At 37.5% G+C, this 15,423-nt stretch overlaps 1 protein-coding gene across 1 annotated transcript; it reads left to right on the plus strand.

Annotated features, from left to right (window-relative positions):
• Positions 1-442: 442 nt before the first annotated feature.
• On the plus strand, positions 443-6,709 carry LOC6043228 (protein CNPPD1). Its single transcript, XM_001857684.2, has 4 exons — positions 443-686; positions 868-1,164; positions 5,204-5,326; positions 5,389-6,709. The coding sequence occupies exons 1-4, from the start codon at positions 642-644 to the stop codon at positions 6,256-6,258; spliced, it is 1,335 nt and encodes a 444-aa protein (XP_001857727.2). The 5' UTR covers positions 443-641; the 3' UTR covers positions 6,259-6,709.
• The last annotated feature ends 8,714 nt before the right edge of the window (positions 6,710-15,423 follow it).

Here is a 15,423-nt window from a genome sequence, read left to right on the forward strand (position 1 = left end):
AGCAGGTATTTTGGGCACCAAAAATATATAGTTTTCATATGTTAAGTATTTTATTTTAAAAGATAATTAACAAAAAGTATGAAAATCGAAACATTTAGTATGGGAGCTGTCAAATCTCTCACCATCAAAAAGCAGCGTTGAGCTTTCGCTGGATTTGTCTATGGCCCAGTAGACTCACAGTACGGCCCTGGTGACCCCTGAACCATCACCGATGTGGCTCACAATTGGCACTGTTATTAATTTTTGCCTAAGTGATCGAGCCAAGGGATATGTCTTGAGACGAGTCTTGAGATCGTCCAAAAAAATTTTTTTTTTCTTTTCATCCTGGTATATATGATTCGCCGTCTGTTTAAACGTGTACCACCCCACCCCTGCACCACACTCACCACGCGAAACAGTTATTCACCACTTTTAATCACTTCCAGAGCCGCGGCTGTGACAGCTCGGGTGGTGGTCGCATTTCAGTCGCAAAAACACGACCTGCTGCTGCTGGTTTGCTGGAGTGGCGTGTTTTGGTCAAGCAATTTTCTTTCGCGAAACGTAAAATTTCTCTTTTTCCGGCCCGAATCTAACCGTTTTCCCGTGAAATTTCGTGCAAATCGTGCGCTCCGTAATGTGCTAGTGGAAAACACTGTCGAAAAATGATCGAACACGAGCAGCCCGCTATAAATATCACCGATAATAAGGTCAGTAGCGGATCTCGTCGCAATTTGGTTCCCTTTTACGGAAGTGGAAGAAGGTTTTTGCTTCGCTGCCCTTCCTAAGAAGCGTTCGAATTTGTCATCCGAGGAGGTTGGGTTGGGAACGTGATCCGGGGCTGGGAGTTGTCCCAGAATATTGCTAACAGCTGTTTGTTTATTTCCGCAGGTGATCGAGCATGAGGAGTTCCTCAACCGGATCAAGAAGACCCTGTACTATGGGTCGTCGACTTCGACGGTCAAGTGCACCATGATCAGCCGCCCGTTGGCCGACTATGCGGCGGAGATTTTTTCCGAGTCACATCGGGGACACTCGCTCAGTCGGCTCAACTTTGTCACCGTCGGCAACCTGACCGTCACGCCCTGCTCTCTGATTCTGGCCATGATCTACCTGGACCGGCTGAACGTTATTGATCCGGCGTACGCCCGCAGAATTACGCCGTCCGAACTTTTTATAGTATCAATGGTAAGCGGACTGGCGTGATTGTCTTTTTTGTTCCTTTTTCTTTGTTTGCTCTACGCGTGACGTCGAACTATCTGTTTACTATTGTAAACAATTTGAAACGATGCGCAACTATCTTTCGTACTTGTTAAATCATTAAAATGCGTTGAACTTTGAACGCGTCTGCATCGGAAGCTGCAACTTGCTTCCAAACTCCAAATAAATTTGGACGGAACACTAATTATCGCCGCCACAATAGTTCACGCATCAGTGGTGCTGGTGAGCGGAAAAATAGAGAGTTTATTGTCGTAGACCGTCCAAGGGGGTGATTGTGTGTGTGTGTGCCAAGCGAATGGACACGCTGCTGTGAAAAGTGTACGTTGAACGGCTTATCTCGCTAATGCGCTACAATCAGCGATGCGCGATCGTACTTTCTCTCTGGGTGTGGTGTAAGCTGCGGCAGTCGATGGTCAAAGCAGAAATAACTTGAAAAATAAACTTACCGGGAAAATCAACCTCTGCGAATCGGGAGTACAGCAGGGTTTAGAGCACTTAAAGGGTACACAGCAACCAAGGAAGTTGCTGTCTTCTTATTCCAAATTGATCCAATTCTGCAGCAATGATTTTTTTGGAAAATATCTAAGATTATGTTCAAAAGAACTCCTAAACATAACTTTTAAAGGCAAAATTAAACTTGCAATCGACAATATCTTTACTTATTATCGTTAATGTTCGAAATTGTTAAAAAAAAATGTATGTGTAAGTAAGAAAAAAACAAATTTTGCATAGCACTTTTTGCAACAAGGTAATCAGATGATTTTTAACTACAATCAGCCTGATGGCAAGATTGTCAAATTGTATGTATGGGCCGCGATACTCACATTTGTTGGACCGTGGACCCCGCTATTTGGTCGCTTTACCCCTCTGACGCTAAATATAGGGTGAAAAAGCCAGCAAATGTGCAATTGAAAAAAAGTTTTTTTTTGTGAAAAATTATTTTAAATTTTGTTTTTCATGAATAGTTTTGAATATTTTTTGTCAAAAAATAAATAACTAGAAAAAATAAAATATTATCCAGCCTTTTGAGGACGAAGTCAATCGTTCACATTTTTTAATGTTAGCTTATACACATATTTTAGTGTTAAATGTCAATATTCCAAGAAGATAATGTCCAGCTTGTGACGATAAACTACTTTTCCTTTACTTAGAAATCGAATCCAGAAGGGAAACGATAACCTGCTATGTTGGTCCGCACCGGGTTCTGAACTCCCATTTACGAGTCGGAAGCGTTGCCGCATGGCTCGGTCTTAACAAAAAAAAATAACTAGACAATAAATAACAATTTCAAATTACAAATCTAAATATTAAATAAACCTTGAAATAAACTTATTTTCAAGGGAGCGGCCGTGGCTGACTGGTCACGGTGTTCGCTTTGTAAGCGAATGGTCCTGGGTTCGATTCCCATCTGCTCCCAACGAGAAAGTATAGGAAATATAAATCTTGAAACTCTGAACATGAACGAAAAATCAAAGTCGCTCGAGTCGGGGTTCGATCCCCCGTCCTTTGGATTGGTAAGCAAAAATACTAACCACTAGGCCATCGCGACTTGGTGAGCTATGACTGGAATTAGGAATACTGTTACCACCATCAACTATATACGCGCTGGGTCCTTGTTCATTTGACAAGGGTTCGGAAGTTCTAAATAACGTTTGAATCCGATTGGTCCAAACGTTCTTCAGGGCGGGGCTTGTCGACAAAGCTGAAGTACCTCGCGCTCGGCTAGCCAGCGTAGAAATGGGTCACCGAAGCTCGGCAGAGCTAACACCTTCCAAATGCCTATGCGAGTTATTTGCATGTATAGAATGTGAGCTAAAAATACATGGAAACAACTCAATTTGTAAGAAGCGACCGCGTGGTCCCGTTTGGTTGGTTGCACACACACACACACACACAACCTTGAAATAAACTTATTTTCGAATTTACTCATAAATGGCCTGTATACCCTATTTTGTGCAACCAGTTTATGGAGCGTTCACCCTATATGGACTGTCAAAAGCGAGGTTCACTTTTTGACAAGCTTGCCACCAGTCTGACTACAATTCAAAATTCGTAGTCCCACGTCAAAAAGCTGGTTTGCACAGTCGTCTTTTCGGAGCCTTTTTGTTGTTGTTGGACCATTTTGACTAGTCCAGGGTGGCCACCAGATTTCGATTTTCAATTTCCCGGTTTTTTCCCGGTTTTCTCCCGGGACCAGAAGGAATTTTCCGGAATGTTTTTAAACCAAATTACAATGTTTTTTAGGCTAACGTTAATATCATCATACTTTTTGAACGCATACATTTGGTTCAAAGTTTGAATTCCTCAAGAAAGCTTTCAAATCTTGAGTAAAAAGTAAGTAAGTTGTAAACGAAGCCGTTTTTATCTGTTATCAATCAAACCTCTAATTTTCAAATTATTGGGTTTTTTCATCAAAAGTCGTTTTTATTTTTTAAATAAGATAAATTATAAAAGAATTTATGAATTTTGTAAAATAGATTTACAAAAATACGTTGCTATCAACATTGATGTAAATGCTCGTTAATTTTCTTTGAAAAAAGGTTTTGTGAATTCAAAAAGAACAATTCTTCCAAGAACTATCAATTTCTGTGAATTTTTTTTTGCTAAAATTATGTGAGTACTTTTTTTTAACCAAAAAAGTCTTTTTGCATCATTAGTCTAAACAAAAATGTATACACTTTGGCAGCAGCGCAGGAAAAGTGCCATACAAATGTAAAAAAATCGATACCTTGAAACTTTCTTTTTAGAATAATTTTAATAAAAAATACTTTCTAAAAAACCCAAAACACATAATGGTAAAAACAATTAAAAAATTATCGTGCTGTGAGTTTTTCAAAAACACATAAGGCGGGTACACATTTTATTTAAAGTTTTTGTTGCCCCGAAAAATCAGGGGACAAAAAATTATATTTTTTTAATAAAGCATCAAAATTTTAATGGAAATTTAAGTGCAATCAGCTGAAATCAATTTAAAATGCATTCCCTTGCGTCTAGAATAATTTTTAAGCATGTTTGGGTTGATTTAATAATCTTTTGAATTATTGAAAATTTTCGATCTTTATTTTTATTCGTTCTTTTTTGGTTTCGTCAAATCTTGCATTTTTTGAAGACTTATGATTGCAAAACAACTGAACTAGCGTAAAATGCATTTTTAACACTTTTTGCATTCAAATGTTGTGACTATGGCTTGTTTTTTGAATTTTTATATTTTTTTTCAGATTTAAACAAACTACACATACTTTTTTGAAGTTGTAGCTATTTTCAATTAAAAAATAATTCTATTTTATCTCTAAAAAATCAAATGGTTGAGAAAATTCTTTACAGCATTCTTTTTTGAACATTTTTGATCCATTCTTTTGTTGCTGAGATACAGGCCAAGAAAAATATTTTATAAGAGTGTATTTTGTGTGACAATTTGAAGGAAAAGTCTTGATCTTTAAATTTAGAGAGATATTTACTGTAATGTTGTTTTCGTACCATGATATCCATATTTTCCAAAAATCCTAATTTTAATTTTATGCAAAACTAATTTTTTAGCAAAGATGGGGTAAATATCGCCATTACGGGGTTTGTCTTCCGGACCCCCTGAGACCGCTCGTGGTACCCCAGGGGTACATGTACCCCAGGTTGAGAACCGCTGGTAGAAAAAAACAAATTCGTCTGGTAAAATTATCATAGGATACAACAGAAAAAAATCCATAGCCAAGAAGCATGAGTCTATCACATAAATTCAAACATAGATTTCGCGAATTCTTCATTTAGAATAACAGGAATAATATTCTTATTGAGAAAAGAACATATTGAATACATTAAAGAGTCTTTTGTCAAATTTTAACGAAACTTAAAATATTTTCCCGGTTTGTCGGTCGAATTCCCGAGTTTTTCCCGGTTTTCTCCCGGTGGATAAAAATCCCGGTTTTTTCCCGGTTTTCCCGGTTTTTTCCCGAGGTGGCCACCCTGGACTAGTCAGATTTTTAAATCAATTCACGTATCCACTATCTTCCAGATGGTCTCAACCAAGTTCTACTGTGGCTACGACGAAGACATCTACTTAAGTGCCTGGGCCGATTCCGGAAGCATGTCGGTGGATCACATGAAGCAACTGGAACTGGAATTCCTTGACGCTATAGTATGTCTGAGTGTGAAATTAAATTGTTTTGCTCTCTAACATAAAACGCACTTGCTTTTCAGGGCTGGAAGGTGTACGTGTCGAATCAGGAGTTTTTCGAGAAGCTCAAATCCGTCGAGCGCGTGCTCGCCAAGCGGCAAGGTCTGGCCCGCGGGTGGCTCACCTACACCGAGCTGATCAACTTCATCCCGACGCTGGCCCTGGCCAAGCAGATTCTCAACTACAGCACGGTGCTTGCGCTGAGCTACACCGCTAGCGTGATGACCATTGCCGGGGCCTTTTTCTTAGCTAGTAACATCAACGTACCTGGAAATGTGTTATTCCGCGGTGCCGCGACCTCAACAGCTCAACCGTCGCCGACGACAGCCGGAATTAGCGAACTGGGCCAGCAGCAAAACTGCACCGGTGACATTGGGCAGCAGCAGCACCACCAGCCAATTTCGTCGGATCAACAACAATCTCTTACTTTAGAAGACTGCGAATGCTCGTTGCAGAAGGCTATCGAGAGCGTCCAACTGCTCAATCGTGCTTACTTTAATGAAAATTCAAAATTCGAACAACATCACTACAAGGCTGATTTTAGACAATTCCCCAACTCAATACACTTTGGACCGGTCATCGTGAACCCGGGTGTGGCCAACGTCGCCTCCAGCTGGAAGCATTTCCGTCTGCTTTACCCGGCAACGCTGTCCGCCGGAAACGGCGAAGACGACGGCGATGGCGATGGCAATGAGACCGCTGCGAACCGAAACTGCACTTACGATGAATTCATTCCACTGCTGACATCACACGGCACACGACTGCAATGCGAACGAGCGGCCAACGGCGACCCGGCAACGACGACGACGACGACGACGACCTCTTCCGGGCCCATTTACGAGAGCTACAAGCGAACCTTCGAAATGTTTAGTTCTTTTCTAAAGTTTTTGTGAGCAGCGAAAACTTTTTTTCTCTCCCAATTGAAGAAGAAACTAAATTTCATTTGATTTTTTTTTTGTAACTAACCCCTTTTTACGATATGTTTTTATTAACATTTCCGATAAGAATCCTGATACTAACACAATAAAAATAAATAAAATAAAAAATCACATAAAAATAACCACTAATTAAAAAAAACACAGAAAACGACACCAACCGTAGTGGGATGGTGATTTATTTCGAAACGAAATTGCAGTTTTACTGAAAAATATCAGACGAAAACATAACAAAATGTACCTTTTGAAGCAATAATTCCAATTGAACTAAAGTACACACATGCTTGCGTTGAATACATTTTATTATTCAAACACTAATTCCATTTAATTCAGTTTCGATTTTTGTTTTTTGCAATATTTGTAACCAATAAATTATTGTTAATTTTTAGAATCAAATCAATAAAATATTTATATTTCTGGCATCAAAACATTGCATTTTTTGTATATAAAACATCCCGAAAGAGTTGCAAATTTAATTTGAAATTTTAACTTGTTTGATATTTTTTACGGCTTTATCAAAATGGTGCACAAGAGCACCATTGCACAGTGGTCCAGATCGCAAAATTAGTTGGAAAATGGATTTTCCGTAAAATGATGAAGTTTTGGAGCTTTGGTGTCTTCAAAAGAGATGTTGCATATGGAAAGGGGCAACTTTTGGTTTGGTTGGAAATCAGGGTGGTTCACTATTAGGGTGATTTTGAAAATCTAACTTTTCAGGAATATTTTTGAGATTTTTTTTGTCTTCTAGAAAGTTGTTGGGCTTGCCAATCCAAGCAACTTTGTCGAAGACACCAAAATTTGATTTCGTAATCTACGCCTTCTACGACCAAATTTATAGAAAGCATCCGAGCAATCCTTCAAAAATCAGTTTTTTGAACGTGGCAATTCAAGGTTAAGTTTTAGAGAAAAGTGGTATTCCGGGCACTTTTAGAGCTCTAAAAAACAAACATTTTTATTTCTTGACAAGTCAATTTCTCGGATTAGTTTTCAAAAAGCCGTAAGAGCCATTGGTAAACAGAGTCCTTTTTGCATCGGTATTCGACCTACTTACGAAAAACCAATATCAAAAATGCTTGAGATTGTTCATCTCAACGTCCTTCAAGTGCCCCAAACTAAAGATACATGAAATTTTGTTTCATTTTGAGCATGAGCATGAGCATGAGAGACCACCCATGGTTGTCCTTCTCCGTTGCTGAACAGGACCGTAATAGCCTATCAGCACAACCGATCATACGCCCCAACGATCTGGTGATGTTTCTCTTATCAACAGCATGCATGAATTCGATGAAAAGATAAAACATCAAGATCATCAAAACTAGAACTGTTGCATATAGGTCACAGTCGTTGGCCACCAACGGCGCCCGCCATGTCAGTTTGTAGATCTCGAGGGAATGGGACGGGAATGTTAGTTAGCACAGGCTGCTACCAAGGGTGGGTTCTATACGATATCCACACCCCCGCGTGTGCCGGAAAACTACTTCTACTTGGGATTTTGTTAGTAGGGAAGGGTAATGGTCAGGATTCATCATAGAAGATGATGATGTGACCCAAATAATCGATAAGTTTTGTTTAATGGGGTGATGTATTATTCCCAAGGCAAGCAATCGGATGTTGCTGTTGAGACTATTCCCGTTTATTTGTGATTTGTTTACGATTAGATGGATTATCTTAGACAGCCGGCTGTGGAAAGATAAAACCACAAAGAATGTATTTAACATGTAAGATATTAAACTCCTCGTACAGTGTTTAGTTCGAGTGGATCATAGACGATTTCAAGTTTTTAATAGTTATAAGAATAACGACCGATTACTGATGAGTTACGAAGCTACAAGAAGGGCTTGGCAATCGCGTAGGAGAAATACTCGTTATCGTGCTCTCTGGGCTATAATGCTGAGAGTTTTTTCACGCGTACATGAAATTTTGTTTCATTTTGGAGAAAAACGAAAACTAGCGTCAGAGGTCACGGTGGCTCTTACGGCTTTTTGAAAACTCACCCGAGATTTGGACTTAAGGATCAAAATTACTGCGATTTTAAGGTAAAAGAGATGCAAATTTAAAACTTAAATATCTCGAAAAGGCGCAAGCCAAATTTTAATCGTTAGGTTGCATTGAAAGAGGAGATCCAGCACTACAAACGCTGAAAAAATCTCAGGGGTATTTTTCTTTAAACTCGAGATATCGCCATTTGAAAAAGTCTTATTTTCAAGGGAAAACCTTATGGGATCACCCTAACGAATTTCAAAAATTGTCCAAATATATGTTTTTCCATGTAATTTTGGCCGCTGAATCTGAATCTGTCCTCAAAATTGACCCAAATTGTCGAAAAATTGGTTTTTGGTCATATTTTGGGTTTAAATAATAATTTTACATGAAATAAAATTCAAAAAGTACAAAAAATTAATTTTATTATTGTTGGCGATTACGTTTCTCTACGCTTTTTTTCTTAAAAAATTTAATCAAAGTTGGGTTTTCTACTCCACTGTTGCATATTTTCAACAAAATTATGGCTTAATACGTGATAAACCCAAAAGAACTCAAGCTAAATTTTGATTTCATGAATTGTTTGGTAGCTAATTGAAATTGAAAAATTGTGAAAAGTAAAGTAACATCCCACTATTATGGAACAGGCAATTTCATACAGTGTTTTGCTTCACTTGGTAATGTAACCTTGAATTGCAACATTTTGTTGAATTGTATAACCTTTTACTAGTGAAATAGCTAAAGATGATGACCAAAACAAGTCCAGGGTTGTTACGGAAAAGTCGAGAAAAAATCCGTGCCAGATCCGCGCCGACCCCAAAACCCAATCCGCGCGAAGTCCGCGCCATATAAAAAAAAACCGCGACAAACATAGAAGAGAGTAACATTATGAATGAATTTTTAAACGAAAAAAGAATAATACAGAAGGCATTTGGATCAGTACCGTTGATCAGTTGTGGATTCATATCCCACCTGTACTGCCGCTCGAAGCTACTCCGTCCCATTTGTAATTTCGTCAATTTTGAGGTAATAATGCAGTTTGGTTCAAAATCATGTAAACTATCAGAAAAACCAATAAAATGTAGTACTTTGTTCTAGAAATCCGGAGAAAATCCACTTTTTCATGAAATTCTAACACGTAGCCTTATGGGCGGGACAACTTTGACACGCGTTTTTCTCGGCTTGCTATTTTTGCATATGGGACGGACACGATTAGAGCGGCAGTGTACCAAATGAAACCTTTTTTGCCATTCCTGAAACAATATTAGACACATTCCGCCGTGACGTTGCAACGCTTTGACTTTTCTTTTTTCAGTATTTCGACTGTAACTCAAAAAATACATTGAAAAGGTACATATGTTATAACAGATTCGGAAAGTACATTAAATTTCCTATAAGAAACAATGTTGAAACATTATTTTAAGCGAATATTCTATTTTTGAGAGGGGGATATGTAGCGTGACGTTGCAACGCGTGACTATTTCTCAATCCTGACCCAATTCATGTTTCGCCATTAACTTTGCTCTGTTAAACGGCAAATTTGGAGTTTGTAGCGTCGTGGCCGCTCTCAAGCGCTGCATCTAAGCCGCCGGTAAATCCTCCCAACCACCCGCTTACCGACGATCCGTGTCCTGCACTTCCGGCCCGTAATCGTTCGGACTCGTCGTAGATTCCTCGTCCTCTGCTGCTCCCAATGCCTTCCACCGACTCTCTCCCCGTCACCTTCACACTCCCTCCCTGCCAAAGTACTCGATGTAGAGGTATCCAACATTTGGCACTAAGATGGTATGTGTAGGGGTGTTTACAAAGGGCACGACTCTACATCCCCCCCTTACTTTATTAGACCTTAAACGTGATCAGAAACCTCAAAGTTTAAGTAGGGGAACTATACCCTTTCTCAGCCTATTTCTATTATCGGCCTATCAGCACTTCGATCATGAATTACAGCTTAAATAAAGTGTTTTTGACTGTTCCTAAGTAATAAATAGCTCAAATAAAAGTGAGCAAGCAACTCTTCATTGTTGATACATCTGAAAATGATGATTTAATAGCAGAAAACGGCAAAAGTGATGAGAATTGGTCGAACGGCTTAGTGTGATTAAAATGGGTATATTTCCCCTACAATCATTTAATTCCATTATTTTGAAAACCCATATATTTAGTTTTATTTGTAAATTGATGATACATATGAATTTACATCACAATCTCTTTTGACGTATCACGTAATCAGACTTTTTTTCCTCAGACTTATGAATCTTTGTATGTACTCCTTCCCTGCCACTTTAATTTGTTTTTTTTTTGTTCTCCTTCATTCAATATGTACTGTTTGTCATTATAGGATATTATTTTTTTTTTAATGGAAGGACACACACTCCATGGAAAACCATATTAGGAAAAAAATAGTCGGAATCAGAATACATTTGAAATGCTTAATTGAATTAGATTTTTTTTTTTAATGAATCAAACTCATCAGGATATACCTTAATTGTTTCTCGAATCCACTCATTTTAACTATAAACTCTAAAAACTTCTTGCTTACTCGTTCAAAAATCATTACAGTAACTCATCCTCTGGAACTTCTCAGGATATCCTTATTGAAAAATAGTACTATGAAAGTAAAATCAGCTCCATATGTCTACTCATGATTCACTTCTCAGAGCTTGCACTGTAGCATCAAAGTCCATTTCTCAGAAAATTGAATCAATTAACTCCTCAGAGTTGGCTTTCATTCTTTCCTCAGAGCTTTATTTACCGACTCCTCTGAGTCAAATCTAAATTAACTCCTCCAAGCTTCAACATGTTTATCCACGGGATTGAAATCTCCTAAACTCCCAGAAATGTAGCAAATGTAAGTAATTTTAAAACTTAGAAAGCAGCACTTTTCAGGATTTTTTATTTCTTTTTTTTCGAATTTTCCAAAGCAGTAACAAATTTTCTTGATTTCAAAATTGCTTAACCAGCAAACCAACAAAACTCGATTCCTTTAAACCAACTTCCATTCATAGGTTTACAAACTCCTCCGAGTCAAGTTACAATTTATCTCGATTTTTTTTAAATTTCTTGCAGTTGCATTAGACCTGTTTTCAAGCAGGGTTTTTTAAACGCATAAAAAAAATGTATAAAAGCAGGAAAAAAAAATCCTTAAGGTTAGTTTGAATTTTACTCATTTACTATTAATAATTATTCAATCAATTAGAACATTTTTTCAATTCCTGAAATCTTTGAACTAATCCAACGTATCGGAACTTTTGAATTTTCGAATTCAAGGGCTTTACCCTTTTCAAATAATTCCTTAAATCGACTGCATCAACATATACTCCTCAGAGTAAAAGCTGTAAAGTCAATGCTTAGTAAACTCTTTAGAACTGTAAATTCTAACATCCGTTCTAATTTAGACAGCAATGTTATTCTATAATATAATCAAAATGATTTTTTTTTAACAAGATTCTTCTGCAAAACTCGTCAGATTTTCTCAAAACAACAATATTTTCTCCATACAACTTCACGAATCTCCAATACAACTCCTCAGATTTCTTCAGCAAAACTCCTCAGGGTTTCTCAGAACAACTCCTCAGAGTTCATCAGTTCAACTATTCAGAAGATGCAATAACTCCTCAGAGTCTTGAGTTTGAAAAATTAGTCAGAAAATGCATTACTCCTCAGAGTCTTGAACATAAACTCCTCAGAGTCTTGGATTGGAAAATTACTTAGCACATTCATCAATCCTCAGAGTCTTGTACTTGCCAAATTCCTCAGAAAAGGCATCTACTCCTCAGAGCCTTGAACTTGGAAAATTACTTAGAAAATTTATCAACTCCTCAGAGTCTTGTACTTGGTAAACTCCTCAGAGTTGAATCTCAATCCACTCCTCAGAGTTTGAACTCAGATAACCCCTCAGAGAGCTTGAAATTGTTCTCGGCAAACTCCTCAGAGTTGCGTCTTTACTCACTCCTCAGAGTTTGAACTTAGCTGTCCTCACAGTTAGCTCACTCCTCAGAGCTTGAAATTGTACTCGGTAAACTCCTCAGAGTTGATTATTTGTTCGCTCCTCAGAGTTTGAACTAAGCTTACTCCTCAGAGCTCACTTCTCAGAATTTTTACATTGTTAACTCCTCAGAGTATGTTTCAGGTTACTTCTCAGATCTTGAACTATCAAGTTTCGTCAAGAATTTAAGTAGACTCTTCCGGGTGTATAAAACATTTGTTAAAACTGGTGCCCCATAAAGTTGAAATCTTGCAGTCGATGAAAGAAAAACTGAAACGAAACTTAAAAATCGATAATTTTCAAATAAATGTATCAATACCAAAAGTCAATGTTTCATTGTAACTTAAATCCGAACAAAACGCAAAAAAAAAACTCAGAGATTTTTTTTTTGTCTGAACTCAACTTTTACAAAAAAAAAACTTTTAACTCCTCAGAGTTTTTTTTTTTATCAACAGCAACTGCTATTTAAAATGTATTTTGTATATACAATCAACTCCCGGTAAATACGCAATAACCAAAAATTTGCCATAAAATAGAATTGTTTAACACCATTAAACTGCTTTGAATTCCAAATTGAACCAAAACTGACTACTAATGTGAAACATCTTAAATAAATTAAACGTAATTCTACGTCAAATCAAAAACTAGCAACAATGTTTCCTTCAATCTAGTACTGCAGTAGGACAGAAAAAATAAACAAACATGAAAAGCAAAACCACCTTTCAACATAACACTACTACAAGGAAGCATAAAAAACACAACACTAGCGTTACGCCCCGCACTGAAAACTTCCTCCAACCTCGAACTGATAACTTCTTACCGTTCATCCTCGTCGCCAGATGTAGCGTCGTGGCCGCTCTCAAGCGCTGCATCTAAGTCGCCGGTAAATCCTCCCAACCACCCGCTTACCGACGATCCGTGTCCTGCACTTCCGGCCCGTAATCGTTCGGACTCGTCGTAGATTCCTCGTCCTCTGCTGCTCCCAATGCCTTCCACCGACTCTCTCCCCGTCACCTTCACACTCCCTCCCTGCCAAAGTACTCGATGTAGAGTTTGGCACTAAGATGGTATGTGTAGGGGTGTTTACAAAGGGCACGACTCTACAGAGTTCTTCTTCCTTTTCAAGTGCATGGGATTTTGGCATAGAGAATTTTCACAGCTTTTCAAAAATATTTTTTTCAAAAGTGGGCAAACATGTGCACTAAATTTAAAAAAAATGAAAAACTGCGACTATTTTGAAAAAAGTTACATAAAAATGGCTTTTACTTGAAAACGGTGCACTTTATCAAAATTTCACTAAAGTACTTTTTGATTGCAAATTCAATTTTACATCGAAAAATAAAGTTGAAAAATTTTTGCGACCAAAATTTCGATTTTTAAAAAAAATCAGTATTGATTAAAAAATTCATAACTCGGTCAATAATTTTTTGCACAACCTGGAAATTACTGAAAAGATGGCATTTTATGTCCTCTGAAACATATCAAAAAATAAAAAAAAATTAAAAATAGTGTTTGTTTGCAAATCAAGTTTTAGTGATAAAAAGTTAAATAAAAAAATCACCAATTTTTTTTAGCGTGTATCATTTTTTTCCAGTGTAGTCCGTATCCATGCCTACAACTTTGCCCAAGATACCAAATCGATCAAAAAAATCCTTCAAAAGATACAGATTTTTGAATTTTCATACATCATTTTTGTATGGACAGCTGCCAAATTTGTATGGAAAATTATATGGACAAACTAATGATGCAAAATGGCTTCTTTGGGCATACCGAAGGCACCAAAAAAGTTTCACTCGGATTAAAAAATACAAAAAAAAAACGAATGACCGAAATCCTAGAGAACTGATCAAATCATTTACTTTTGGGATTAATTTTTATAAGCATTGACATTTTTGAAATTGCATTTTCAATTCTCAAAAACAAATTTAATACTATTTTTTTTTGAAAATTCAATAAATTATATTTATATCAAAAATCATGCCATCTTGAAACGGTTCTTTCAAAAGACCATAGATAAAAAAAGAACCGTGGTTCTTTTTTTGTGAGCCACGGTTCGTTTGCTCTTTTCAGTGAACCGGCTCTTTGAGCGGCTCGCTCTTTTTTTGCCCACCTCTAGTCCCTACCAATGACTTGCACCTATTATAAAGTATTGTCGCTCTGGCACTAAATCGAACTGAGCGATTTCCACTCTCACCGCGCTTTTTCTCTCCGCCTTTTTCTGTCTAGCCTAAATCGGTATTACTCGATCAGTGTGTAGGCCAAGTTTGTTGTGATTCCTCCATCTTGTTTTGATTGGCGAAAACTTATGTCGATGGATTTTAGCTGATTTAATTAAAAACGAAAGGAAATATGTACTTTTTTTACTTGCATAAATGGCCAACATCATCATCCAAAACCTACGACAACAACACGCAAGCACTGATACTATTTAGTTAGACAAAAAAATGCGGAGAGAAAAAGTGCGGCGAGAGTGGAAATCGCTCGTTTCGGTTTGGTGCCAGAGCGACAAAATGTTTTTCAGTGACGTTTAACCTCGCGTTCAACACAACATCTCGTTGCACTCAAAATTAGAGTTGATCAGTTTGCGGAGCGTAGTGTCAGATAAGTCGCCGCGAAAATTCGATTTATTTCCGAAACCACAATAATACCGCACCGACACCGAATTTAGAAAAAGGACAAAGCAATGACCATGGACAACGAGATCAACAAATTCTACCACAAACAACGCCGAAAAGAAGACTGGGTAAGCCAGCCGTTTGACGGAGGACTACGCCAGTCGAATAATTGAAATGTTTTTTTTTCTTATTGTTTTTTTTTTGATATAAGTAACGCTTGGCCAAACTATGTTTACAGAGGCCAGTAAAATAAACACAAAAAAATAATCATCTTATTCCAGGTCTTGACTAAGTCTTTGATAGAACAGGTTTTTAAAAAATTCAATTTTTGACTGTAAAAAAACTGATTTTAAAATTTTTGATTTTCCGTGCGTTCTACTCAACTAGTGGGGCAAGACGAACAACCCGTTGGGGCAAGAGGTTGTTCCTCTTGCCCCAACGGGTTGTTCGTCTTGCCCACTAGTTGAGTAGAACGCACGGAAAATCAAAAATTTTAAAATCAGTTTGAAATGAAACAACATGCTAATTTGCTAACAATTGAAC

Source organism: Culex quinquefasciatus, chromosome 2 (assembly GCF_015732765.1).
Source record: "Culex quinquefasciatus strain JHB chromosome 2, VPISU_Cqui_1.0_pri_paternal, whole genome shotgun sequence".
In the NCBI taxonomy this organism is placed as follows: domain Eukaryota; kingdom Metazoa; phylum Arthropoda; class Insecta; order Diptera; family Culicidae; genus Culex; species Culex quinquefasciatus.